The 26537-nt window shown below is 48.6% G+C and overlaps 3 protein-coding genes across 3 annotated transcripts; 1 reads left to right on the forward strand and 2 right to left on the reverse strand.

The window, feature by feature from the left end:
* Positions 1-494: 494 nt before the first annotated feature.
* SNIP1 (Smad nuclear interacting protein 1) lies at positions 495-4921 on the reverse strand. The gene is made up of 4 exons (XM_066564768.1): positions 4776-4921; positions 4598-4700; positions 2819-3378; positions 495-1943 (listed from the first exon to the last, which is right to left on the reverse strand). The coding sequence occupies exons 1-4, from the start codon at positions 4919-4921 to the stop codon at positions 1679-1681; spliced, it is 1074 nt and encodes a 357-aa protein (XP_066420865.1). The 3' UTR covers positions 495-1678.
* Positions 4922-5022: 101 nt separating this feature from the next.
* DNALI1 (dynein axonemal light intermediate chain 1) lies at positions 5023-10871 on the forward strand. The gene is made up of 6 exons (XM_066564660.1): positions 5023-5122; positions 5245-5324; positions 5404-5573; positions 6576-6754; positions 9422-9586; positions 10529-10871. The coding sequence occupies exons 1-6, from the start codon at positions 5042-5044 to the stop codon at positions 10562-10564; spliced, it is 711 nt and encodes a 236-aa protein (XP_066420757.1). The 5' UTR covers positions 5023-5041; the 3' UTR covers positions 10565-10871.
* A 640-nt stretch (positions 10872-11511) lies between these two features.
* Positions 11512-23152, reverse strand: GNL2 (G protein nucleolar 2). Its single transcript, XM_066564658.1, has 16 exons — positions 22716-23152; positions 22553-22637; positions 20815-20909; positions 19807-19946; positions 18398-18582; positions 18080-18146; positions 16850-17008; positions 16183-16296; positions 15914-16042; positions 14833-14937; positions 14576-14734; positions 14310-14432; positions 13587-14020; positions 12884-12963; positions 12108-12202; positions 11512-11692 (listed from the first exon to the last, which is right to left on the reverse strand). The coding sequence occupies exons 1-16, from the start codon at positions 22777-22779 to the stop codon at positions 11543-11545; spliced, it is 2184 nt and encodes a 727-aa protein (XP_066420755.1). The 5' UTR covers positions 22780-23152; the 3' UTR covers positions 11512-11542.
* Positions 23153-26537: the final 3385 nt, after the last annotated feature.

Raw genomic sequence — 26537 nt, forward strand, 5'->3', positions numbered from 1 at the left:
AAGAGAGAGGGAAATGCAGCTGGGAAATTGGGATAAAAAGGAGGCTGCATCCTCTAACAATTTGAGAGACCCCATGGGGAATGCTCCATGGCCTCTCCCTTTATTGGAATAAAGTTCCAGGACTCCTCTGTCTCCTTTTTGGACACAAACTTCTGGTATTAGTGGATTAATTTTCCTGACACCTCCAACCCAAACCCTTCTGTGATCCTATTAAACTGTGTCACTCCAATCCTCTGCAGTGACACTGGGGGCCACTTTGCTCTTTTACAATACAGCAATTCTGTCACTTCCCAGACACAGAGTGAGCCCCTCTGGGGTGAGAGAGGGGAGCAATACAAACCTCCTGTGCTCACAGCTTCTCCAGCATACAAATTGTGCAGTTTTGAACTTATTTGGTTTCTTTACTACAGAAACAAGTGCTGAAACTTCAAGTCTTCTGAGGAAAAAAGAAAAAAGGATGCTAGACAAATATTACAACTGAAAGCAATCAAGGCTAAATTTACAAATTGTTTATTTAAAAACCCTTGGAGTAGATATAAAGGAGCTCCTCCTGCTCAAACCCCATCCTACCCATCTGAAACCCCACAGCAATGCCCCATATTTACACTATCCATGTGTACAACAAGCACCTTTGTGTACAGTCTGTACACAGCAGGGATGAACAGGTGAGACCACAAACATCCAGGTGAGTCAGTGAAGTGTGGGACACACACATTGAACATAAAGCAACGTTGGAGAGACACCAAAAACTCTGCAACTCCCAGTGAGTGGGACTGGTGCATCTCTCCCTAAACACTGACTTCTTCACTGTTAAACAATGGACTTGGGTAAGTTTTTATAAAAAGAGAACTTAAATAGTGCAAACTGGTTAAAACATGTCACCCTATCAAAGGCGTTTCTGTCTGACACTAACAAACCCTGGGGTGGGGTCAGAAATGAGGGTTCTAGCTTACAACCCAGACACTCCACATCCAGGACAGCTTCAGCATCATGTGTGGGAACAGGGAACTGGGGTCACAGTCTCATCACCTGAAATTCCAGGAACTGTTTAACTTCTGTTTTGCATTCCCTTGTGATTTCCAGGCAGAATTCCAGTGAAATGCCCATCCCTCAGTCACCATGAGACAAATTAAATACCAAAAACACAAAAATACATGAGAATCTTTGCCACATTTCTGCCATTTTAGCAGTGATCCAGGTAAATTCTCCTGTCAGAACTCCCAACAGGCAGAGGAATTTGGCAAACTACGGAACAGGACGTGCATCAGGTACTCTCTAACTAACCTTTCAGTCTGTAGCATTTTCAAAGGGCTATAACAAAACAAGTCATAAAAATAATTTTCCAGATGTCTGTGTTTGACAAGGTTTTCTGGAAGAGTCTGGCAACATCTGTGGAGGGTTTCCAGCACCAAGAGTTTTCACATCCAGGTGCTCTTCGGCTTCTTGGGAGAAAAATAAAATAAAAAATAAAGCTGTATTTCCTGATATGCAAAACTATCAAACACGAATAACGAGCAAAGCCCCCCCAAAACAAACTATGGGAACAGACCAGCAACAGAGAAAGGACTTTAAGGCAACAAGAGGCATCAGTGCTGCAATGCTCCGTGTTCACATCCCAGTCCCGTTCGACCGCAAGGAGTTTCCCTCCTCTGCCTCTCCCCAGCTTCTCCCTCATCCGTTAACTGTCAGACTCCTCCTCCTTCTCCTCATCCTCATCATCGTCCTTGGTGTTGGCCTCAGATTTGTCTGAGGACTCGTGGAGCAGCACGTACTCCCTGCTGCTGAAGCCGAACTTGAGCACGTCCTTCTCCTTCAGTTCGTAGTAGCGCTGGGGCTCGATGCGCTGGTTGTTGAGGAAGGTGCCGTTCCCCGAGCCCAGGTCGATGATGTAGGGCCTCACCCTGCGGCCCACGGTGCCGTCTGCTCGGGTGTACTCCACCAGCCTGCAACAACAACGCTGCTGAGCCACCAGAGACACTGCAAATGTGTCCCAAAGGCAGCAGAGGCAGAAATTGTGCTCTGCGGGGAGGTGGGGTTCCACCGGTACTGGAAGACGGCTTATAACTGAGAGAATTGTAACTTTTAACCTACACTGTAAAAACATGACCTAAACCCACTTACCTATGTAAGAAAACAAACAAGAAAAACCCCCTGCATTATCAAAAGCAATTTAGAAATCATCAATTCCTACAAAACCCCTCCCCCTCCTGAGCTCTCACCAGCATTGGAAGATGGCTTATAACTAAGAATCTTGAAACTTTTAACCTACACGTACAAACACAAGCTAAACTCACTTTTCTTACTTATGTTAAAAAAACCCAAACAACTGCATTATCAAAAACAATTAAAAAACCTTAAATTCCTTCCAAACTCCTCCCAGTCCTGAGCTCTCATCAGTACTGGAAGATGGTGTGGTGCTTGGAGCAGGAGGGGTGGTCGATGGGGATGCGTTTTATTAATTAATAAATCTTTAAAAAGCCTTATAACTAAGAGCCTTGTAACTTTTTAGCCTATACTGTAAAAACATGAACTAAATTCACTTTTTTTGCACAGGAAAAAAACCCAAAAACCTGCATTATCAAAACCAATTCAAAAATAATTTTAAATTCCTTCCAAACTCCTCCCACTCCCGAGTTCTCACCAGTACTGGAAGACAGCTTATAACTAAGTATTAACTTCTAACTTTTTAACTTATACTGTAAAAACATGAACTAAACTCTCTTATCTATGTAAAAAGAAAAACAAAAAACAATTGCATTATCAAAACCAATTAAAAACCCTTAAAACTCCTTCCAAACCCTGCCCTGCCGAGCCTCACCGGTACTGGAAGACGGCGTGCTGCTTGGAGCAGGAGGGGTGGTCGATGGGGATGTCGGCGATGCGGCGGTGCCGGCCCAGCAGGTAAGCGCTCTGCCTGTGGATGTACATCACGGGCAGGAACTTGTCGTTCTTGAAGGGATACAGGCGCCAGCGCGTCTTGGGGATGCGCGCCTCGGGCGGCTCGCTGTACTTGATCACCACGCCCCGGAAGGTGTTGCTGTCCTCCAGCAGCGCCCCCGACAGCTCGAAGCTCGGTTTCTCTTTGTTGGCGGCGGGTTTTTCTTTGGCTTTGCTCTCCGATTGCCAGGGCTCTGCGTTGGGCTCGCCCTGCCGGTGCTCTCGCCTCCTCTCGTTGTGCAGCTCCCTCTCCGCCTGCTGTTCCCGCAGGTTCTGTGTGTCCCGGTCGTGGCTGCGAGCTCCTGGCCGGTCACCGGGGTTCTTCTTCCTGTCTGAGTGCTCCTTGTGCCTGTCCCTGTCCCGGTCCCGCCGCTGCTCCTGCTCTGCTGGGTGCCTCTGCTTCCTCTCCTCCTTCCCCCTGCCACAGTGATCCTCCCGCTCCTGCAAGGGACAACCAGAGTCAAAGAGCAGCACATCTACCTCGGCCTTTTAGAAAATCAGCAGCTTGTAACTAAGTAGAACTTGTAACTTTTTAACCTATACTGTAAAAATATGAACTAAATTCGCTTACCTATGTAAAAAAACCAAAAAAACAACTGCATTATCAAAAACAATTCAAAAATCATCTTAAATTACTTCCAAACTCCTCCCAGTCTTAAACTCTCACGGGTACTGGAAGACAGCTTATAACTAAGAGTCTTGTAACTTTTTAACCTATACTTACAAACACGAACTAAACTCACTTTTCTTACTTATGTAAAAAATCCAACTGCATTATTAAAACCAATTCAAAAATCATTTTAAATTCCTTCCAAACTCCTGCCAGTCCCTGAGCTCTCACTGGTACTGGAAGATGGCTTATACCTAAGAGTCTTGTAACTTTTTAACCTGTAAAAACATGAACTTTTAAACTGTAAAAACATGACCTAAACAGCAGCTCATCTACCTCGGCCTTTTAGAAAATCCCAATCCCACACACTGGAAAAACGCATACTGGGGTGGATATTCCTCTGATTTGAGGCATGGGGAGGAACACCTGTGGTTGTGCACACAGGGGAAACGAGGGTGCAACGGCCGAACCCACCATTGATGACACTGCAAACGGCATTGATGTAAACATATAGGGAGTTTTTACAGAGGATGCACAAAGGGTACTGGCATCTTGCTGGGGTGGATATTCCTCTGATTTGAGGCATGGGGAGGAACACCTGTGGTTGTGCACACAGGGGAAACGAGGGTGCAACGGCCGAACCCACCATTGATGACACTGCAAACGGCATTGATGTAAACATATAGGGAGTTTTTACAGAGGATGCACAAAGGGTACTGGCATCTTGCTGGGGTGCAGCTCTGACACCACGTGGAACAGATTTCCCTGCCAAACTACTTGGCTTCCCGCAATTTGCATGGAATAAAGCGCCAGAAATAGGCAGTGCAGCCTGCTCTGGGGAAAGGACGCAGCTCCCAGGGACGCCTGTGCTGTGGCACCGGCAGGGCTCCGATAGGAGCTCCTGACTCGCCCAGATCCCCCCTCTGCTCACGGGACACCAAGCAGGGTCCAGTCTGAACTGACAAGTGAAGAGGCGCCTTCTGTGCCCGGCACGGCCGAGTCCCGGGAACCACACCCGCCGGGCCCCGCTGTACCGACAGCCCCACTTACCTGCTTCACCCTGACGGCGCCGTGGTGCGGGCTGTGACTGCGGCTCCTCCTGCCTCGCGGGGAGCGGCTCCTCCGCCCGGACTTGCTCCTCCGCCGGGGCGACCTGGGGAACAACGGGAGGGGTTGAGCGGCGGGGCCGGGCCGAGCGTGGTGGGGCCGAGCGGCTGGGCCTCCTCACCTGCTGCCCGCGCGCGGTCCTGCCGGGCCCCGCCGCTCCTCGCTCGGCGGCGACGGACTGCGCCGGGGGCTGCGCCGCTCGGCCTTCACCGCCACCTCCCGCCGCCGCCGCCGCTCTCTCCGCCGCTCCTCCGCCGCAGCCTCCATGGCGCCCGTCCCGACGGAAGTGCCCCTACTTCCGGTCCGCCGGCACTTCCGGTCCGCCAGCGCTTCCTCCCGGGCGTTGCTGCGCGGCGCGGTCGCCATGGTGACAGTGCCGCGGCCGCCATGGCGGCGCCGCCGGAGTCGCTGCTGCGGTACTGCCCGCCCGTGCTGGTGTCCCGCCGAGGAGACAGGCCCTCCGCGGCGGTGAGCGCCCACAGGGGCACGCAGGGGGGCACCGCGCTCCGCCGGGGCTGAGCGGGCCGGCGGCCGGGCGTGCCGCGGTGCCCTGCCCGCTCCTACGGCGCTGTGCTGTCGTGTTCCCGCAGGGTCAGGCCCCGCGCACCCCCGCCGGCTTCTCCGCCACGCAGCAGCCGCAGGAGCTCCTGAACCTCATCCTGCCGCCGCGGTGAGCGGGGCCGGGCCGGGGCCGGCGGTGCCCGGGGGGCGCCCGGTGCCTCCGGTAACGGCCGGTGCTTGTCTGGCAGGGAGTGGGAGGAGGCGCAGAAGCTGTGGGTGCAGGAGGTGTCCACCGCGCCCAGCACCCGCCGCGACGTCGTGCAGCTGCAGGAACAGCTGGACCGGCAGCTGCAGCAGCGGCAGGCGCGGGAGACCGGGCTGTGCCCCGTGCGCAGGGAGCTCTACACGCAGTGCTTCGGTCAGTGCCCGACACAGCTCTCAGCCCGGGGACAGCCTGCACCTGAAAAACAGCCTTGAATCCTCCTAGTGATCTTATCCTCTTAGCTGCACTTCAACCGAGTTTATTTAAAGTAACTTATAGCCGGTTTTGGGTTACACACTCTTACGACACAGTGCTGGGCTCCCAAAGGTGAGGGGATGCCTGCACGTGAAAAACAGCCTTAAATCCTCCTGGTTACCCTGTTAGCTGCATTTCAACCGAGTTTACTTAAAGTTATTTATAGCTCTGTGTGTGTTACGCGCTCTACAGTGTGGGCTCCCAAAGGTGAGGGGTTGCCTGCACGTGGAAGACAACCTTGAATCCTCGTAGTTATCCTCTTAGTTTCACTTCAACTAAGTTTATCTAAAGTAACTTAAGGCTGCTCCTCTCAGTGAGCAGAGAGCTGTTCACTGTTTCAGTGGCCAGAGGGCTGTTCACTGTTTCCCTCACTGGCCAGAGAGCTGTTCACTGTTTCTCCCAGTGCCCAGAGAGATGTTTACTGTTTCAGCAGCCAGAGAGCTGCTCGCTGCTCCTCTCAGTGGCCAGAGGGCTGTTCACTGTTTCTCTCACTGGCCAGAGAGAGCTGTTCACTGTTTGTGGCCAGAGAGCTGCAGCCACAGGTGAGATGTCAATATAGGACACAAAACAACACAATGTGGACTCGCTGCTCTTTCCAAGGTAAAAAAGGGACCTTTATTTTTCTGACTCCAACATTTATAGATTTCCAAAAGTGACAGTGGATTGGAGGGTGAAAGTGCCACCTCTCCAATGACACTGCACAAACCAACAGCCCATCAAATTCCTCCTCCTCCATAAAAGACTGCAAAACAGTAAATTATTTACACAAAGCGCGTGAGAAAGTTCGTTACAGGAACATAAACATCAGAACGCTTAGAAAATCTTCAAAAATCAGCGCGACAGCGAGACGAGCAGCCAGTCCCTGGCAGAGGCACTGCAGGCCCTGTCCCTCCTCCCTTGCAGACGAGCTGATCCGGCAGACCACGGTGAGCTGTGCGGAGCGGGGGCTGCTGCTGCTGCGCGTGCGGGACGAGCTGCAGCTGACGCTGTCGGCGTACCAGGCGCTCTACGAGAGCAGCGTGGCCTTCGGCGTGCGCAAGGCGCTGCAGGCCGAGCAGGGCAAGGCCCACCTGGAGAAAAGGGTGAGCCACCTGCACTGAAGGGTGTGAAGGCCACGGGGTGTAAGGAGTTTCCTTGCTGTAAGGGCCTGAATGAGGGATGTGGGACTCCAAAGTGCAGTCTATTCCATCCAAGATGTTACAGCAGGCCAGGGTTGTGGGCGACAGAGCCTGTGCCTACAGCTGTCAGCTCCTGCTGCAGACAAGCCTGAAGAACAGCATCCCTCATTCAGGCTCTTACTAATGGTGCTGCACGTTGGGTGCCACTCTCAGAGCTCAATGAGAGATGTGGGACTCCAGGCTGCTCTCCAAAATGCAGTTTATTCCATCCAAGAGGTTACAGCAGTCCAGGGTCATGGGTGACAGAGCCCGTGCCTAAAGCTGGACTCCTGCATCCCTCATCCAGGCTATTAATAATGGTGCTGCACGTTGGGTGCCACTCTCAGAGCTGAAATGAGAGATGTGGGACTCCAGGCTGCTCTCCAAAATGCAGTTTATTCCATCCAAGAGTTCCAGCAATCCAGGGTCATGGGTGACAGAGCCTGTGCCTACAGCTGTCAGCTCCAGCTGCAGGCAGGCCTGGAGACCCTTTAGTTTTGGTCACAAAGCATTCTAGACTTTTCTTTTGGTTACAATGCATTCTATACTTTTCTTTGCTGAGCATCTTAATACAGTAGAACCAATCTATACCTGAACTTTTATCTATAGCCTGTCATAACTACTGTAATTACCATATTCATGTTGCTATTCTCCAATCACTAAAAGTCAGTACATTACAGTTTAAGCTAGAAGTTGGTTTTCAGTTTTCTTGCAGTGGAAAATTCTGAGACCTTTTTTCTACTTGCAATTTTGCTGACTTGTTTGCCTGTGCTATCTTTCTGCTTGGTAAAAACATCTTCTTGTTTGGGGTGGGTTTATCCTTTGCTCTAAGCCATAAAAACCCCTTCTAACTAACACACCTATTGCCTCCTTGGTTATCCAGCGAGACTGGCTCAGAAATTCTTTTCTTCTATATCAAAACTTGCTTTCATTTCTATTCCTTCATCAGACTCCACATTTAAAAATCTGCTAAGCACAGATATCTGTGAGACTTTCTTGTCAAACTTTCATCCTTCCCAACACCTTGCCAAACTACTTGGGTTCCTGTGGTGGTGTTTGCAGGGGTCCCAGGATGAGGGAAGAGATGACAATCTTGAGTCCGTGTTTCATAAGGCTGATTTATTATTTTATGATATATATTATATTAAAAGAAAATGATATATTAGAACTACACTAAAAGAATAGAAGAAAGGATTTCATCAGAAGGCTAGCAAAGGAAGGAAAGGAATGATAATAAAATCTTGTGACTGACCAGAGAGTCCGAGACAGCTGGACTGGGATTGGCCATTAATTAGAAACAACCACATGAGACCAATCCCAGATGCACCTGTGGCATTCCAGAGCAGCAGATAATTATTGTTTACATTTCGTTTCTGAGGCCTCTCAGCTTCTCAGCAGAAAAATCCTAGCAAAAGGATTTTTCATAAAATATGTCCTTGACAGGTTCCCACAAGGTGCTCTGCAGGCACTGTGCGAACTGTGGGAAAGTTGTTTCCTTTCCTGTGGTCTGCACAGTGGAATTTTTGTCTGCTATGCTAATTCCAAACCTCCACCTTGACACCTTCCTGTTTGCCTTACAGTGCTTATGCCAAGTGTCTGTTGTGATGGGTTATTTTATGGGAAGATCCTTCTTTGATAGCGTTTAGAAAATTTCTGCTCTTTAAATCTTTACAGCTTCCCATTGTACAACAGATTCCAAATTATTACATTACAAACATAGTCTGCTGTCTCTGCTTGCCATGTATGAACTATGATACTGAATTTCTTTCTCTTTTACTGTTGAAAACAATGCAAAAGCAGAGTTTAATTAGTGCTAGTATCCCAATTAATGTAATAGAATTATTTCACTGAAACCTGTTCTCTTTTTTCAAGTCTTCACTGAAAATTAAAGTGAGACAATGTGAGTGACGCCTTGGGACCCCGGGATTGAGCTTTCTGCACGTGAACACAGCAGATTTTATAGCCTTAAACTCATTGTTTCCATTTCCACAGGATGGCAGCAAAGACCATCAGAATGCTCAGCTCATGCTCCTCGGGCTTAGCTGCCCTTCTGAAGCTTGTTGCACAGCTTTAAAGACTGCACCACACACCAACCACTTTATCCTGATGCCTTAAATTTTAACTCTTGTATTTTTCAGATTCTGTACTGCATTATTATATAACTCTGAACTCCATACAGTGTTAGCAAGTTCTCTTCACAGTTTAGTTAGCCAAAACAATCCTTTTTCCTTTCCTGAGAACACCATTATAGCTTCAGGCCCAAAAAGTATGAACAACAGCAAATTGAGGAGAGCAAACTGGGAGGATGGGACTTCATAACCTGAAGCTGTAATTCAACAATTAACTCCAATATGTAAATGGACTTACAAAAGTGTGAAAACTCTTGACCCATGGTCCATTTTGGGTGTAGCCTTGGCCAGGCTCTTGTACTGTCCAACGTGTATCCTTTGAAGGCCTTTTAATAAAACCTCCTCCATTCCTTTAACTCTGTCTAGCCTCTGTTCTAGGTAGCCTCTCAAGGCACCAGTCCCATCTGAACTGAAAATTGACTGTTTGCCAACAAAACTTGAGACATCTGTGCTCTTTCCCAAGATTGCAGAGCTGGAAGAGGAGAAGGAGGAGCTGGAAAAACAAGTGAGTGAAGAGAAAGCGAAATGTGAGGCCATTGAAAGGCAAGAAACAGAACGGAGAGAAATAGAAGAGAAGAAACACAGTGAGGAGGTTCTGTTCCTCAAACGGACAAACCAGCAGCTGAAGGTCAGTAAAACTCCAGAATTCCAAATACTAGTGGTAAAATTCTCATTAAAACCATTAAAGCCCTAGTAACACAACACACCATTTAACATTAACTATTACCCAAGAACAACTGTGCAGGGACCAGATAATTATTTGTGCTTGTGGCTTTGGGGAGAACAGCTTCTGCTCTGTACTTTGTTTTTAAAAGGAAAAAAAAAACCTCACATCTTTTAAGTAAGGAAAGAATGTCACCCTGAAGAGCATCAAATGTTTCTGGCTCCAGCTAAAAACATCTCCCTTAGAGCAAGCTGCTTTTCCTGCAGATCCTACTTTCAAACTCACATTTTTAGGCTGCCTTGGAATGTTTTAGGACACAAAATCTTAGATCAGGTGTGTGTTGCCCCTGAATCGGATTCTTCCTTGAAGTACCTGTACTTGACCAGCTGCGTGTGCCACTGCTGAGGGTTATTGTGGTGGCTGCTCCCATCCATCTCCTAACTGGCATCAAATTTTCTCAGTAATCACAAAATTTGCTGTTCCCAGCTACTCTTGTCCCGGAGTCAGTTCATGTTCCAAATGCTAGAGAGCCAAATACTTAATTTAGCTCACATAGTCCAGCTTCAAATCTGAGAATTCAGACCACTGTTTCAACAGCTTTTATTTAATTTCCTCCTCAATGCTTCACATTCTAAACAGAGTCTCTCATCGTACAGAGCCAAGGCCAGCTCTCTTCTCCTCAGAATGCAACAAGTGTGCATGCCAGGAACGACAAACTAATTTATAAAACATGTAGGAACGGAATTGCTGGGGAACAAACCTGGCCTGGCTCTCCTGGCAGCAGCACAGCATCCCTCAGCTCCTTGCTGTGAACATCCAACAGAAAATTTAGCCCTTCACAGGACTGAAGGTTTATTTTTTAGGTTAGGAAATCTAATTTGTCTCACTGTCTCATTTGTTTTTCAGGCCCAACTTGAATGCATCATTGCAGCAAAGAATTAATTGTTTTGTTGTCCTCAAGGCAGGCTCAGAAGAGCTGTCAGAGCAAGAAGCTTGCAATTAGTGACAAAGATTTGTCTTCCTAAAATGATCTTGAGTTTTCACTTACCAGTAACAGCAGGCAGTGTAACTGTGTTCTTTCTTTCTCTCTTGAAGAGTTGAAATTCAAGAGCTTTATTAATTACTGCTCCCTCCTTCAGAGCCATCTCAGCAGTCAGCTCTTTGAACAGTGAACTTGTCTGGAACTTGCCTGTTGGTAATGTGCTAATGACCTTCAAAGCAATAACTAATAAACATTTTTAAATGCAAACATCTTTCTGACATTATTAATTTGAAAATGTTGTAGAAGATTCAGAAATATAAAAGTGCTTACAAGCAAAGTAAGTCACATGCACCAAGAAAGAAATGGCAGCTCACTCTTGGACAGGTGTCTTGGGGGCATTTCCTTGAGTATCTGCTGGTGTCAACTGTACATGGAAATCCCTTGTCAGAACCATCAGCAGTAACAGCACAGGCAACACAGAGCTCTGGGTGTGACTGTTTCTGGTGAAAGGAAGGGGCACAATGGCAGTCACAAGTTCACTTCGCACTGGAAGCAAATGAAATCCCTGCTTGAGGTACCTCTGTGAGCAGCTGGTACATAGAAGGTGAACAAGGGAGAGAGAATTCCCAGCAGTCATGTGAAAAGCCCCATAAAGCCAGTTTCCAGATTAAACCCACCCAAACCCCACCACTGAGCAACACTGGAATGGCTGCTTGGCTACTGCAGTATTTGCTGGCCTGGGACAGCGATGTGGAAATACCACCAGCTCCAACTGCACAAAGAACTTTCAGATGATGCAGAAACAAAGACAGAGATGCTGCTCCTGGGGCCAGGACAGACCGGTCACACTGGGCTTTGAACAGGAACCGCAAGTTTTATAGTAAAAAAAGCCACCACATACTAGAGCTGTTTTATGTAAAATTTAATAGAATAAGCAGCTATTTCTTATGGTTGTATTTTTTGTGCTTTGATCTTTGTCCCTCCAAGCCAGTTTTTTTCTTGTTCTTATTCTTATTTTTCACGTTGTGAGTTTCATAATACCGGACTCCGACTTTCTTGGAGCGCTGCTGCCTCTCGGCTCGTCTCCTCTGCAAACACAAAACACATTAGCAAATCCCCAGCATCCAGAGCCTCAGTGTCTGCAACTCTCCAATGGTGTTCACTTTGCATTCCACACACGTTAAGTAAAATAAATAATTTCAAACTAAATGTTACTGATGTGACTCTGTACGGAACCCACCCGCCCTGCTCTTATGGGAGAAAGCTCCACTTCAGTCTTTGCAGCAAGACACAAGATTCAATCTGGTGTGCATAGTCAGGTAAGAGGGGGGTCACAGAAGTTGTCACAGAACATTCAGAACAGAATTCAGATTTCTTTCCCCTTCTGTTCGTGCTCAAAGTCTCAAAGCTCTTTAGTGACAACACGCTCATTAGTGATATGGCCAAGGATAAAAAAGCCAGCTTATTTCCCTGCTCAGCTGTACTACAGGAAAGCAAACTTACTTCTTTGGATGTGAGTTTCTTACAAGGCTGTTTACCCAACTGGTCATCATCATCATCACTCTCCTCTTCTTTCATCTTTCTTTTCTTCTCTGTGCCTGCAAACAGCAGAGATCATGCCCTTGGTATCTTCCAGAACATTCATTTGTTTGAAGAACTGCAGGCTGAGGTCACCATTTCAACTCCTTGAGCAACATATTCCCTTGGCTGTATTTAAGAGCTTCTAGCAAAACAACATGAATGTTCCTCACAAGAGAATCACAGCTATTACTGTGAAAACTGCTCTTGAGCAGCAGGTTGCTCCAGCCCCATCCAAGTCCAGGAGAGAATTCCACAATCCTGTCAGGACAGGGCTCTCACACTGGATTGTGCCTTTACTAAAACTGACAACAACTCAGTAAAAACCTATAGCTTGAAGTATCTTTGCTTTTATAACATCCCAAACCCCAACTACTCCTTCCTATAACACCCCATGGAAGGGGAGCTGCTCTGGCTGCAGCCTGCCTGGAGCCCAGGCTGTTGGAACTCAAAACTTGCTTTCACTGTATCTTCCCTCACTGAGAGGGACACCTCCCATCACACACACAGCTGTTCCACAGGAAGGCTACACCAGGTCAGCAGCAGCCCTTGGGACAGCTAAAGGGAGATTTAAGTAGTTTTAGGGGAAAAGATCTTGCACACAGGATCCAGTGGATGCTTCTCCCTGTAATGCCATTTTTTTTCTCTGGCTCATAGGATTTCCAAATGTAAATTAAGAACATCTACTAATCTTGTTTTACCTCTGTCTCCAGTTTCTTTGGGTTCTTCAGCCTTCTCCATGGATTTTGCAAACACTTGGTCACTCAGTCGCTTGGGGATTCTGTGGAAGATAAAACCAGCAATAAAAGATTGTTGTTACACAAACAGTGACCACCTCTGAGAAGCCATCAGACTCCAGCAGATCCCAGTCCCCTGTCAGCATCAAAGCAGTCTTTGCACCAGAATATTGCAATACCCTTGTTGCTGGAGTTACTGTGCTTGTGAACTATATGAGAGAGAAAATGTAGCACTTAAACCTTGAAATCTCCCTCCTCACAAGGCTGGAGGGTGAGCTTTGCTAAAACTGGGCCTGCTGCATGGGCCAGGATTCATTGCACATGCATGAACACCCAGGCTTATCCAGCCTTGGGATTATCCAACATCAAGGAGAGATCCAAGGATGCAGTATTGCTGCCCAGATAACCAAGATAATGCTAACTCTATCCATAGTTTGAGAGGCAGCTTTCCAAAAGTGGGAACATTTTTAATTTGCTGGTAAATAGCAGCTCTTGGAATAATCTTTCAAAAACAAACTGCTACTTGGCCCAATTCCCAACCCTTATAGCTAAGCCAGATAAGCTGTGGCAACTTATGTGTGTCAAGCAAGTCAGAAATGGAGTCAATCTACAGCAGAGCCTCATCAGCCCTTTCCCCCCCTGCAATGTATTGGACAGATTTAGGTACCTTATTGCTGAGAATCTCTTGGCCTTAGCTTTATCCAAAAATTTTTTGTATTTTGCAATCTTGTCCTCCAAAGCCTTAAGAGCTGCTTTAGGGCCCTCCTGGACACCTGGTGCCACCTGCAATTCCTCCTCTCCTGGATCCTGATGTTCCTCATTCTCCTCTTCCTCCTCCTCCTCCTGCTCCTCCTCCCCAGAGGAATCATGGTCTGTGTCATCAAAACCTGGCACATCCACAGGAACCAGGTCTTCTTCTGAGAACTGAGGTGCCACGTTAATCCTGCCAAAGTTCTGCCGAACGTGGGACATGAGCTGCCTGATTTCATTGTTTGTGCTGTTCCCCTCTCCTGCTGCCTCCACACCTGGTGCCACCAACTCAGAGACTTTCTCCTCTGTGATATCTTGGCTGGATGTCACAGCTGCTTCCAAAACAGGAGGCTGCAAGGAAGAGCAGTATGTAAAAATCTGTCCCACCATCTCCAGGAACAACTTCCATTTTCTCTCATCAGAAAAAGCCAAAGAGCACAACATGATTACTGACATTTCTGGGAGTAATGACTCAGACATCTCTGTAAAGCATATTCAGGTGTCACAAGAAGGACCATGCTTGGGCAGAGCCCAGGACATGCACTGCCAAAGATCCATGGCACTCTGGGAGAAGCAGCAGTGAATACCATTGGGAAAATCAAATATGAGGGAAGAGGAGGCACAAGCATCACATTCTTACCTGGGGATCTGGCTGACCTGCCACTGGTTCTGCCATTGGTGGCATCACAAAGAAAGGGATTCTGCCCCTCTGCCAGTCATTGAGAACCATCTTGCTCACAGTCTGCAAGTCAGGCTCACCACCCTGAGAAAAACAGAACAGTTCATGTCCACGTTTGTGGGGCACACAGCCCTCCCATGCCCCATGAGCAACAGAAACATTGTCATTTCCCATGTTCAGAACAGGCCACAGGCCCTTCCAGCCCACAATGCAGGAAGCTGGCACACCTTTAGCAGTTTTCCAGTCCTAGCAGCAAGTTTCTCAAGGAAGTCTTCTGTATCCGTCCAGGACTCAATTTTGTATGTCTTCCTGATGTACTCTTCTTTGGCTCTTTCCAGCACAGCACAAATATGGTCTTCAGGGCTCTTAATCTTTTCAACTTGAACCTGAAAAAGCACAGCAGAGCATCAGTAGAGGATCAACCCTCTGAGACCATCACAGAGCCAACAAGCAAAGCCTTCCAGCCCTCAGTGCAGGCACATACCACTCCCTTCAGCACAATGTCTGTCTCTGAGTCTCCTGATGGATAAACCACCCCGGGGCAGTCGATGAGGAAGATCCGCCGCATCAAGGTGATGTACTGCCACACCTGGAAGAGACCAGCAGCTCCCCATCAGCACCTCCACACAGGCCTTGTTTCATTTTTGAAGATCAGAGCCAGAGAAACAGAGCATGACTGATCCAGATTGCAAGGCAGGATGTGTTCTATTACCATCTCTATGGCAGTTGTCTTCTGTCAAGAGGGCAGTTTGCCTTATCTCTCTCTCTGAATGACCACAATCACTCCTCCCTGGGGAGGGGACACCTGCTGATAACAGCTATGGAATGTCCCTGCATGGCTGATAAGAACTACAGCATCCCATTGGCAGATGGGAGCCCAGAGGGAGGAGCCAAGCATTCCTACCCGGATAGAATCTGGAGATTCTGGAACACCAGCACGGCTTCTGCACTGGATTGCCCAGAGGAACAGCAGCTGCCTCTTGCCCTGGATCTGCAGAGGCAGAGACTGCACCTTTCTCCAGGATCCCTGCTCCAGCAGAACCAGCCCTGGCACTGCAGGAGGGCTGAGCCACAATTCCAATGGTTCTGCTGCCACCAGCCTGACCCACAGGGTGTCAGGCTGGGTTCTGACTCTGGCACTGTTGCTTTAGTTCACTGCATTGTTTATTTTATCCTTTTTCTTCCCTATTAAAGAACTGTTATTTCCTGCTCCCATATTTTTGCCTGAGAGCCCCTTAATTTAAAATTCATAGCAATTCGGAGGGGTGGGGAGGGTTTACATTCTCCATTTCAGAGGAGGCTCCTGCCTTCCTTAGCAGACTCCTGTCTTTCCAAACCAAGACACTGACCCAGCATTCGGATCAAGGAGTGAGGGCAGCTGACCATTCCCATCACAGCCCTGCAGTACAGCAGAGTGGGAATTTGGGAATGCTGCCAGAGCAGGGACTGTCCATGAGCCCCTCCTCAGGGTTACACAACCTGTGCAGGTCAGTGCAGAACCTGACAAGGTCATTAGGCTGTTTCACATGGGCACATCTGTGTCTTTAGCACTGGGATGTTCCTACCTTTGTTTCCCCTGCAATGGGGGCCACACTGCAGACCTTCTTGGACCTCAGGGTATTGATCACTGAGCTCTTGCCAACGTTGGGGTAACCAATGAATCCCACACTGATCTGCTTCTTGTCAGAGTGTAACTGGTGAGAAATAACAGATCCTTTTACATCTTGGAGTGAGGATTACCATTGCAGTCCTGAACCTCAAATGCTAACAAAGCAAAAGACCACATACAGTAACCTCCTCAAACCAACCACAGATCCCCAAAATTGTTTTGTACCTTTCCAAACTGCCTGAGGAGCTGGATGAAAGCACCTTTGCCAAACGGGTTTGTGAGGCTGGCATGGAAAGCAAGTGTTGGATACTCCTGGGAAAGGACAGCAACCCAGCGCTTCTGGAGAGGCAAAGAGGACTGGGTTAGAGACCTGGGCTGGACAGTGACACTCTGAGCTCAGAGAGGAGGACACAGCCTCTGCACTGGGCTCACAACTGCAACTGGCCATGAACATTGCTAGTGAAGAACCTTTGAAGCACTTCCCCAGCCCAACAGCTAAAAGCTCTGAGTATTGTTTGTATTAAAGACAAACAATTTCCCAAAAACGCCTTCACTGCTAGCTAAAACTCATTAGTTTAATGACATAAAGCAAACCAGCTGGGGTGGATATGGATCCTAGGCAGACTAACATTTAGCACACTCTGGAGACAACAGCTGAACTGTTAAATCCAGACAGAGGAAGTAGGGAATTTGTGGCTGGTGTGTGTTGCTCAACTTGGCCAAACTTGGACAGATTTACATGGTAATTGTTACTTTTACTGCAGGCAAGCAGAGAACTCCCAGCGCCCCAGCTGCAGTACGCCCTTCCAGACCAGCATGGGGACTGGCACAGAGCTGCAGCCACAACAGGAACAAAGAAGGTCCACAGAATAACAGGCAGGACTGTGCTTACAGTGGCCCAGGTAGGAATGAGATCACATTTGTTCAGGACAAAAATGAGATGTTTCCAAGGCTTCTCCTTTTTAAGGTAGGATTCCACATGAGGGGAGCGAGTGCCCATGGGATCTCGGGCATCCAGAACTTGAACAACAACATCTGATGAGTCAATCACCTGAAAAATAAAAAAATCCACAGAGAAGTAATGGATTTTGCAGAAAGCAAGATATCTGTACCTCCCAAATGAAAACGAGTCATATTTGAAACTACCTCACTAATTTAAAAACCTTGTATCCTTCACAAACTGCTGGTTCCCCACAGTGAAGTTCAGACTAACATCTATTGATGCTCTACTCTCTCCTCTCCTAAATCCCCTCCAAATTCAGCCTGGACAACTGAACAACTTTTACCTGTTCCTATGCACCAGGGAAAGAAAACACTACACCCAAATGGGAAACCTAAAGTGCTGCAGCTCACAAACCCCCAGTGTTCATCCTCCATTCAGCAACAACTCCCTTCTCCCATTTCATAATGCATCAGGGTATAAAGGATGTTTTCTGGACCAATATGAAACACACAACCAAGCAGGAACCTGCTGTTAGTCCACAAAGCAACTACAGCAGGGAGCTGTCATTTATGACTTGTTTCAAGCCAAGTGAATTTGTTTCACAGCTTTTTCCTGCAGTTTTGGCAGCCACTTACTGAAATCTGTTTTTCTCAACCATTCCCAGTGTTTTTAGATCCGAATGAAAAGGTTTTAAGCTACATTCAGAAATTCAGAGCAAAAAGTCAAGCAATTTCACACCTAAGAGTCACTGAGAGCACACAAGCTGCTCATACCACCCCAATTCACTCAGTCTCCATTTCTCTGGCAGCCATGGTGGCTCATGGAGAACTGAGGGTCAGAGCTCTCTCAAGATGACCCCATCAACATGCCAGATGTTTTTAGCCTAAAGAAACATAAGGGAACATGACTCTTTTACTTGTGGTGAAGACCCAGGAATCCGAGAGAAACTGACACCTTCACTCTGCCAGTCCTCTTCTAGATCATGTATTTTAAGAATGTTTGTTCCTCTAGGACAAGAACTCAAGAATCAAGCTCAATCAGACAGAGATTTGGAAATTAAAATCCACTCTTTTTGAGTTTTTCTCATTGTTGCTGTACAGGATTTCAATGCTGTGCTGAAGTCCCTAACTGTGTAAAGGCTGACAGATGTGACTGCTGCAAAATCCAAGTGCAATTTACCTTGTAGAGCTCACCCCAGATTCTTTTGGACTGTCCTTTTTTAAAGATTTCCTCTTGTGCTTCATCCCTAGAAGACATCACCAGAAACATCAGCACCACAGATGCAGAGTCAGGATCTTCTCTTCTCTTAATCCATTTACAGACAAAAGAGAGGACAAAGCCCAAGTTGGTCTTTAGCCAAAATCCCACATTCAGCTCATCTCCTTTTCCTTCCTCCTCACACAGTAACAGCATTGATGGAGGTACCAGATCCTTATTTAAAAACAAGGCTGGCTTTTCATATGTGTATACAATGAATAATTTTTCCTTTGCAGTCACCTTACACCAGTGTCCTCTGTCACCAGGTCTCGGTCCTTGCCCTGGTCATAAGACTCTGACGAGGCCTCAGCATTCTCCACCAGAGACTGCACATCACTTGCAGCCAGAGTTGGTCTTTTCCTTTGTGCTTTGGGGCCAAATGTTGTTTCAAATGTTTCTGTGTCAAGAATGTGAACTCTGGAGGTCTGAGGAAAAACAGGTTGGTTAAAAAAAAAAAAAAACAAACCCCAAGCACCATTTTTTTCCAATCTCTTGTGACACACAGGGAAGGAGCCCCAAGTTCAACACAGCCCTGGCAGCCTGTAAGTGACAGGCACTTCCTTAACAATGTTTGAGTTTTCCACTTCAAGCTTTGAGAAACACAAGAGTGGATACTTAATAAGCAACAAAACATTCTGCACTTGCCAACGAACCATGCTTCAGTTCTTCCACCATAAATGGTGTCAAATGCAATTACAAGCACTGTGATGAAAATTCAGCTGCTATCTTTGATCACTGCTTGCTTTTCTAACAAGAGCACAAATCTTGCCAAATTCTCAGATTTTTGTCAGGGATAATTACAATCAAAACTAGATTTTAAGCTTGCAATGAAAGCCAGCTTGTCTTGGAACAGCAAACAGTCCATGGCTGAAAGGAGCAATTTGTTTTTGTAATGCATGTTTTAACACAACCTTTTCCCTAATTTAAATAATGTTCTTATGACATGAACTTGCAAAGTTTCCATATGACAAAACAGCTACCAACAGTCCAAAATAATGCTTTAGACACTGTGAAAAAAATGGCAAGAACTAAAACTTGATGTACTAGAAATGAAGGCTGGATGAACAAGAATTTCTGGTACAGGATAAAGCACATGTGTTTGAGTTCAAATTCATCATGTGCGTGTCTGCAGGGTGCAGCAGCCTCAGGAAAGGCACAGAAGCTGTTAGAGGCATTAGAACTTCAGCTGGCACATTAACCTATCAGAAATCATAATATGACAGTATCATAGCCTATCACAGAAGGCTTTGGGCTGGAAGGGACCTTAAAGCCCATCCAGTGCCAGCCCTGCCATGGCAGGGACATCTTCCACTGTCCCAGATGGCTCCAGCCTGGCCTTGGGCACTGCCAGGGATCCAGGGGCAGCCACAACTTCTCTGGGTACCCTGTGCCAGGGCCTCCCCACCTTCACAGGCAAGAATTTTTGGGGTAATTTCCTATTGGAAAAGGAGAATTTTTATTAAACAATGCATCTTTCTTTGCCCTCACACTTGATGGCCACAGTGACAGGGAATCAGAACCACCCTTGCCCAATCAATCCACTCCAGCTGCCCCTTGCAGGGGCAGTGTTTCCCAGTATTTCCCAGACTGAGCAGGACAGCAGAGCTGCTCACAGCTGTGCACACACCTGCACAGTCAGGGATACCCACGTGTGGCTTGATCCTGTCATGGAACAGGGACATGGGCAGCTTCTTCTGCTTCATGATCACCCTGTAAGGATCCTTCATCACAGTCTCCATCTCCTCCTGGAATTTCTGCAGGGACGATTGCTTGATCACACGAGTATTTCCTATAAAAAACAAGCATCACACCTGGCCTTTCCTGATCTCAACTGCTCCAACTGGGGACACTAATAAAATATGAACTTTGCATCTGGAACAAAAATACCAGTGACAAACCCAAAGGATTTTACTTGAGACCAAGCCCAAAGAAGCAGCCAATCCCTTTCTTTCCCACCATTTATAGGAAATATTGAAAGTATCTCTAGGATATTTAAAAGCCATACACATGGGCAAACCTTGGGAAACAAAACAGGAGCCAAAATAACCCCCCTTAGGGAAAGCAAAGCCCCAAAGCACAGGTACAGGCAAGGGGTGACAATGATGCCTCAGGATTTCAGCTTTTCTATTTTTCATCTATTTGTAATCCTGCAGTTCTTTAGGACTCCACACACAGTGTGAGCTGCTGCTTTCCCATTTTGGGCAGACACAACAATTCCTCTCCAGGCCTGGCAGTCAGGAACACCTCACTGCCTCAGGCCCCAGAGATGGAAACAAAAGTGAGTGGGGGCAGCAAACTTGGGGTCAATGACTTCATTAGCTGAAGCTGTAATTGGAAGATGAACCCCCAATGTGCAAATGGCCCAAACTTATAAAAGTGTGAAAACCTGTGACCCATTGTCCATTTTGGGTGTAGCCCCTGGGGGGCTTTGTCTGCCCTAAATGTCCCTGAAGCCCTTCAATAAACAGAACTGCTTTTTATTGCCTCAATTTTGTCTTGTCTCTGTTTTTAGGTAGCCACACAAGGCATCAACAGCAGCAGGGGTCCCTCACCTTCCCACACAGCTCTCAGATCACCATTTTGAAACAAACACCTTGCATCACACTAAGTTCAACAGCTTTGAAGCTTGCTGAGTCTGGAAGTTGGACAAAACTCACCAAACCATTTGATATTTGGTTCCACTCTTGCAACAGTGCCTGGTGCCACAGTTGACTGATACTGCAGAGGTTTGATGACTTTGCCACGTTTGTTCCTAAGGGACAAATGAAGACATGTCAGTGCACAAAGGGCAGCACTGACCCCTCCAGCCCCTGTATGTGCCAGGCCAGAAGCAGAGGCACAAAATGCAGAGGGACCCTTCCCCTGCAGTGCTGAATGCTGCTGTGCATCCCATGAGGTGAGTTACCCAACCCTGAGTGGCAGTGATGGCAGTCACAGCCCTTGGTGTCACTCCAGCCTGGCCAGACCCTCCCTGCAGCTGCTTGTGGCAGCCAGGAAGGGCTCCTGGGGCTGCAAAAGGCACCAGTGCTGTTTTCTGGCAAACCCCACTGAGTTCTCTCACAAAGCCCTTTAACCACCACTGCAGGACTCACCCACACAGGATTTAAAAGCGGAGACCTGGTTTGAACTCAGCAATACCCCAAAATCCACCCTCCCCACCTGCTGTCCAAACAGGAGGAAATTTGGCACAAGAAACCAAATAAGGTGATGTGAAACAGAACTGCCATGGCACAGCCACGTGGGTGCTGCTCCCCTGCCATGGATCTCTGAGGGTGGCACAGAGGGGAACAGGGGCACCCTCTGTGGAGATGCTGAGGGGAGCTGAGGCTCTTCAGGTCTTTGGGGGGAGATTTTGAGCTGTGCTGCTCTGGGAAATTCAGGAATTCTGTGTGGTTTGGGTCTCTCCAGGCAGATGCATCAAGGGCTACCCAGGTGTATCCCTGGTACATCGCTGGGCTGCTGAGAGCTTGGGATCAGGCTTGGGATCAGGCCCAGATCAGGCTCAGGATCAGGACCAAGCCTGGGCTCAGGCTCAGGACCAAGCCTGGGATCAGGCTCAGGATCAAGCCTGAGATCAGGCTCAGGATCAAGCCTGAGATCAGGCTCAGGATCAAGCCTGAGATCAGGCTCAGGATCAAGCCTGAGATCAGGCTCAGGATCAGACCTGGGATCAGGCTCAGGATCAGACCTGGGATCAGGCTCAGGATCACACTCCCAAGCTCATGGGGTTACAGAGCTCACCACAGAGTGAACTCGTAAAGTTTCCATATGACAAAACAGCTACCAATAGTCCAAAATAATGGTTTGGACACAGTGAAAAAAAATGGCAAGAACTAAAACTTGATGTACTAGAAAATGAAGGCTGGATGAACAAGAATTTCTGGTACAGGATAAAACACATGTGTTTGATTTCAAATTCATCATGTGAGTGTCTGCAGGGTGCAGCAGCCTCAGGAAAGGCACAGAAGCTGTTAGAGGCATTAGAACATCAGCTGGCACACTATCAGAAATCAGATCATAATATGACAGTATCATAGCCTATCACAGAAGGCTTTGGGCTGGAAGGGACCTGAAATCCCATCCAGTGCCAGCCCTGCCATGGGCAGGGACACCTTCCACTATCCCAGATTGCTCCAAGCCCCCTCCAGCCTGGCCTTGGGCACTGCCAGGGATCCAGGGGCAGCCACAGCTGCTCTGGGCACCCTGTGCCAGGGCCTCAATGCCCTCACAGGGACCAATTTTTGTGGTAATTTCCTATTGAAAAACAAGAATTTTTATTAAACAATGTTATCTTTCTTTCCCAGTACCAGTCCCGAGGCGTTTTGTGGCCTGTCCTTGGCACGGCCCTGCCCAGCCGGTACCGGGATCGCGGCTGGGCCAGGCCGGGCCGCTCACCTGCGCTCCTTCTGCCGGTACATGTTCAGCCGCCGGATGGTCGCTCGGTCCCGCATGTTGTTCCCTCCCTCGCCCCCGATGCGATCTGCGGACACAAAAGAACATCAGCCCCGCTTCGGTTCGGTTCGGTCCGGTCCGGTCCAGCCCGTGGCCCTGCCCGTACCGGGGTTGGTGCTGGCGCGGGAGGGGTTGATGGAGCAGCGGCCCTTGTAGCGCGGTTTCACCATCGTGCCGGTGTGAGTGCTGGTGTCGGTGCCGGTATCAGTGTGGGCGCGGGTTCCGGTGCCGGTATCGGTGTGGGTGCGGGTTCCGGTGCCGGTGTCGGTGTGGGTGCGGGTTCCGGTGCCGCTATCGGTGTGGGTGCGGGTTCGGGTGCCGGTATCGGTGTGGGTGCGGGTTCTGGTGCCGGTATCGGTGTGGATGCGGGTTCCGGTGCCGGTGTCGGTGTGGGTGCGGATTCCGGTGCCGGTGCGGGTTCCGGTGCCGGTATCGGTGTGGGTGCGGGTTCCGGTGCCGGTATCGGTGTGGGTGCGGGTTCCGGTGTCGGTGCCGGGACAGGCCCGGAGCGCTCGGGCCGAGCCGCGGACACGCTCGCGGCACTTCCGGCGCGCAGCAGCGCCTGACGCACTTCCGGGAGCACCGCGCGCCGGCGCAGGCGCAGTGGCACCTCCGGGCCCGGTTGCCACGGCAACCTCGGCTTGGTCTGCCCGGCCCCGGGGCTCCGGGGTCCCTTGGTGTCCCCCGGTGTCCCCTCCGTGCCCCTGTGCCCCCGTGCTCTGTGTCGCTGTGCTCCGTGTCAGTGCCCGTCTCCGGAGTGGCGGTGCCCGCCCGGAGCGCCGCGGTGTGGCCGGGTCCGGCCCGGGCCCGCGGGGTGTTGGGAGGCCCGGCGGGGGCGCTGGCACGGGAGCCCCCATTGTTCGGGAATGGAGATTGTTCAGTGACACATCATGGAAATCGTTCGGGAGAGCGGCAGGAGCGCTCCCTGCTTCTCGCTGATGGATGGGGGTGGCTGGTGGGACACTGGGGCTGATAAATGGGCACTGGGGTGGCTGGTGGGACACTGGGGATGCTAAAGGGGCACTGGGGCTGATGATGGGACACTGGGACTGCTGGTGACACTGGGGTGGCTGGTGTGACACTGGGACTGCTGATGGGACACTGGAGCAGCCAGAGGTACACTGGGACAGTCAGAGGGACACTGGGACAGTCAGAAGGACATTGGGGCTGCTAAAGGGACACTGGGGCTGCTGTTTGGACACTGGGACAGCCAGAGGAACCCTGGGGCTGCCAGAGGGGCACTTGGACAGCCACAGGGACACTGGGGCTGCTGGTGGGACACTGGGACAGCCAGAGGGACACTGGACAGCCAGAGGGATGCTGCTGCAGCAGGGACTCGAGCACAAGGCAGTGCTGCTGGGTGTTTACAGGCACACAGGGCTGCTCTTTCTGGGTTACTGACAAAGAATTTTAGAAATCAGCAATAACAACGCTGCGTGTTTTCCTGTGCGGGTGAAGAACTGCATGGATGGTGCATTAACAGATCAAATCTGTGCAAGGTCTGTGTCCAAAGCCCACATCCCTGTTACTGCCAGACTGTAACAGCAATCTGAAAGCCCCTCACCTAGGGGGAATGAACAAAGCTGAGCTGAAACTGTGTTAATTGATAGCAGAGCTTGGGCTGGGGCCAAGCTCAGCACCTTGGGGAATACTTGCCCAAAACACAGCTCTGGCCCATCCTTCCCAAACACTTATTAGCAGCACAGCAATGTCCTTCTGGTGCTGCTAATGCTCCTTTAAACCCAGAACAATAACAGAGCTGCTGGGATTTTGTTCTCCTAATGATTTTCAGCGTTTTGCTGTGAGGTGCAGAGTCCCTGCTGCACAAGGGAGCCACGATGAGTCAGGCCTTGGGACATGTTTTGTAAGACTGAGTCTGGAGTTGGAGGCTGTTTGGCTTAAGCCTACACGTTCTGGTTTTTCTCTTTAATAGAATTATCTGTGCCTTGGGCATTGAAAAAGTACACATTGATGTGGCTATAAAAAAATCAATTCCAAATTGTAGATAATTGTTTAAGCTATCAGACTCGAGGCTCATGTAGAAGAGTTGTCCCGGGACAAGTGTGTTTTCTATTAGAGTCGATATCAATCTGTCAGAAGAGCCTTTTGATTTTCAAAATTTTAGACTAAATAGTTGAGTAATACTTTTGCTCTGCTCTCCCCAACTCTTTCTTCCTTTCCCTTAAGAAAACTCCCTCTTTATTGTTAGCAAGACATCTTGGGGAGCAGCCAGAAAGTCGCCGTCTCTTTCTGTGAGGAAACAGACCCAGCCAGCTTTGGGCAGGAGGCTGTGGCAGGGAGAGCTTGTCTTGGGGATGCCCTGGAGTTGGGTGCTGAATTCCCAGGTTGGAAGTGTTGGTGGGAAGGCTCAGACCCTTTACCAGCCATTGGGGTGGGCTACAAGCCTGGATTTTGTGTCATAAGAAAAGATCCTGCTGATAATGTGTGGGACCTGCATTCAAACTGGCACCTTGCTGTGGCTCTTTCCTCACTCTCACAGATCCCCTGACCCAAATTCCAGCACTGGGGCCAGCAGTTGGTGTTGATCTTGCAGCATCCCTGAGGCTGCAGCTGCTTGTTGTGTATCTGATAACGTGCAAGTCAGATATTTTGCTCCACTAAACTGATGTTTTGTTGTTCCATGACTCACAGCTTTTCCTTTGCTGTTGATGATTCCCCCCCCATTTCAATCTTTAGCTTTTTCTCATTCTGTCCTAGCCACAACCATCCAGGACAGCAAGGTCACAGATCCTTGTCCCTCTCCTCTGCTACATGGCCTCAGCTCCTCTGCCTTACCAGGGTTGAAATGAAATAATTCTGAGTTTTATGTGGCCTCATCTTTGTCAAATCCCAGTGAATGTGGTTACATGATGCCATCAGAATGATTCATTCCCATAATTACATATGTTCTGAGGGGTTATTCCCATTGTATTATTAAAAACTAGTGATGTTGGATTTTTGGCAGGGATTGTCTTCCTCGTATGATCTACAGATTTTGTCAATTAAATGAAGGAAAAGTAGATTTCCAAGAGTTCAGAACAAGACCAGATTTGCACTCAGAGCCCTTTTTTCAGTGTGGTATTGAGCTCCTCTGTTTCATTAACAGGATAAAGCAGCCTCAGTCATCTCCCTCTATTGCAGCAGTTTCTGGCAGAGCACAAGTGGATTTTGTAGCTCATCTTCAAAAATCACAGCAGAAGATCAGAATCAGAAGTTTATCACCACAGCAGCTTTCCCAGCTCAGTTCCTCAGGCTTGGCTTCCCAGGGATACAGGAGCAGGAGCAGGGGGGCTCCTTGGCAAAAGGTTCCAGGTGGGACAGGAAAGACAAAGTGATCCTGGATTGTTGCTTTGAATATGGAGTTCCCAAAATGGTGACTGAAGGAGGAAAAACTGAAGTCAAGAAAAAGGCAGAGAGGTGTAAGAGGGCTTTGAGAGCTCAGGCTGAGCTGTGGAGCAGGGTGCAGCCCTGGCAGGGTTGGGGAGGCTCAGAGCTGGGCTGCAGAGCCCTGGGCTTCACCCTGGGATCATGTGCCAGCACTGCACATCCAGCAGGCACCAGTGCTCTGGGAGATAAAGCACTTAAAGAGGAATGTTTCCTCATAGTTTGATTTGAACAGTCAGGAAAAGTAACTTCTGGGCTCCTCTGTGGCCCTGTCAGTGCTCTAAACCAGCATTTCCCCTCAGGCTGGAAATTACAATATACCACCTACCTGGCTGCTTCTCTTTTCCTGTTCTTCAAAAATCCTGGAAATTCCAGCAAGCAGCTCCATCCAGCTATATTTTGGCATTCAGTTGGGTGTGATGTATTACTGAGTACATAAATGCCATCAGGGTGATTTATTGATGGTGACTGATTAATACTCTGGTATTTCTGTACTTTTAATATAGATTTTTAAAATGTGATGCCTATCATGTCTGACTGTGAA

This window comes from Molothrus aeneus, chromosome 23 (genome assembly GCF_037042795.1).
Source record: "Molothrus aeneus isolate 106 chromosome 23, BPBGC_Maene_1.0, whole genome shotgun sequence".
In the NCBI taxonomy this organism is placed as follows: Eukaryota; Metazoa; Chordata; class Aves; order Passeriformes; family Icteridae; genus Molothrus; species Molothrus aeneus.

What these genes read in the sequence shown, in the direction of transcription:
- SNIP1 (XM_066564768.1), bottom strand. Translation starts at nt 4,921, where the DNA reads ATGGAGGCTGCGGCGGAGGAGCGGCGGAGAGAGCGGCGGCGGCGGCGG. An exon ending in GCGCCGTCAGGGTGAAGCAG is followed by an intron (nt 3,379 to 4,597) that starts GTAAGTGGGGCT and finishes TGTCCCTTGCAG; the next exon opens with GAGCGGGAGGATCACTGTGG. An exon ending in CACGCCGTCTTCCAGTACCG is followed by an intron (nt 1,944 to 2,818) that starts GTGAGGCTCGGC and finishes TTGTTGTTGCAG; the next exon opens with GCTGGTGGAGTACACCCGAG.
- DNALI1 (XM_066564660.1), top strand. Translation starts at nt 5,042, where the DNA reads ATGGCGGCGCCGCCGGAGTCGCTGCTGCGGTACTGCCCGCCCGTGCTG. An exon ending in GCTCTACACGCAGTGCTTCG is followed by an intron (nt 5,574 to 6,575) that starts GTCAGTGCCCGA and finishes CCTCCCTTGCAG; the next exon opens with ACGAGCTGATCCGGCAGACC. An exon ending in GGACAAACCAGCAGCTGAAG is followed by an intron (nt 9,587 to 10,528) that starts GTCAGTAAAACT and finishes TTTGTTTTTCAG; the next exon opens with GCCCAACTTGAATGCATCAT.
- GNL2 (XM_066564658.1), bottom strand. Translation starts at nt 22,779, where the DNA reads ATGGTGAAACCGCGCTACAAGGGCCGCTGCTCCATCAACCCCTCCCGC. An exon ending in ACCAAATATCAAATGGTTTG is followed by an intron (nt 19,947 to 20,814) that starts GTGAGTTTTGTC and finishes TGTTTTTTATAG; the next exon opens with GAAATACTCGTGTGATCAAG. An exon ending in TCTGGGGTGAGCTCTACAAG is followed by an intron (nt 17,009 to 18,079) that starts GTAAATTGCACT and finishes TTTATTTTTCAG; the next exon opens with GTGATTGACTCATCAGATGT.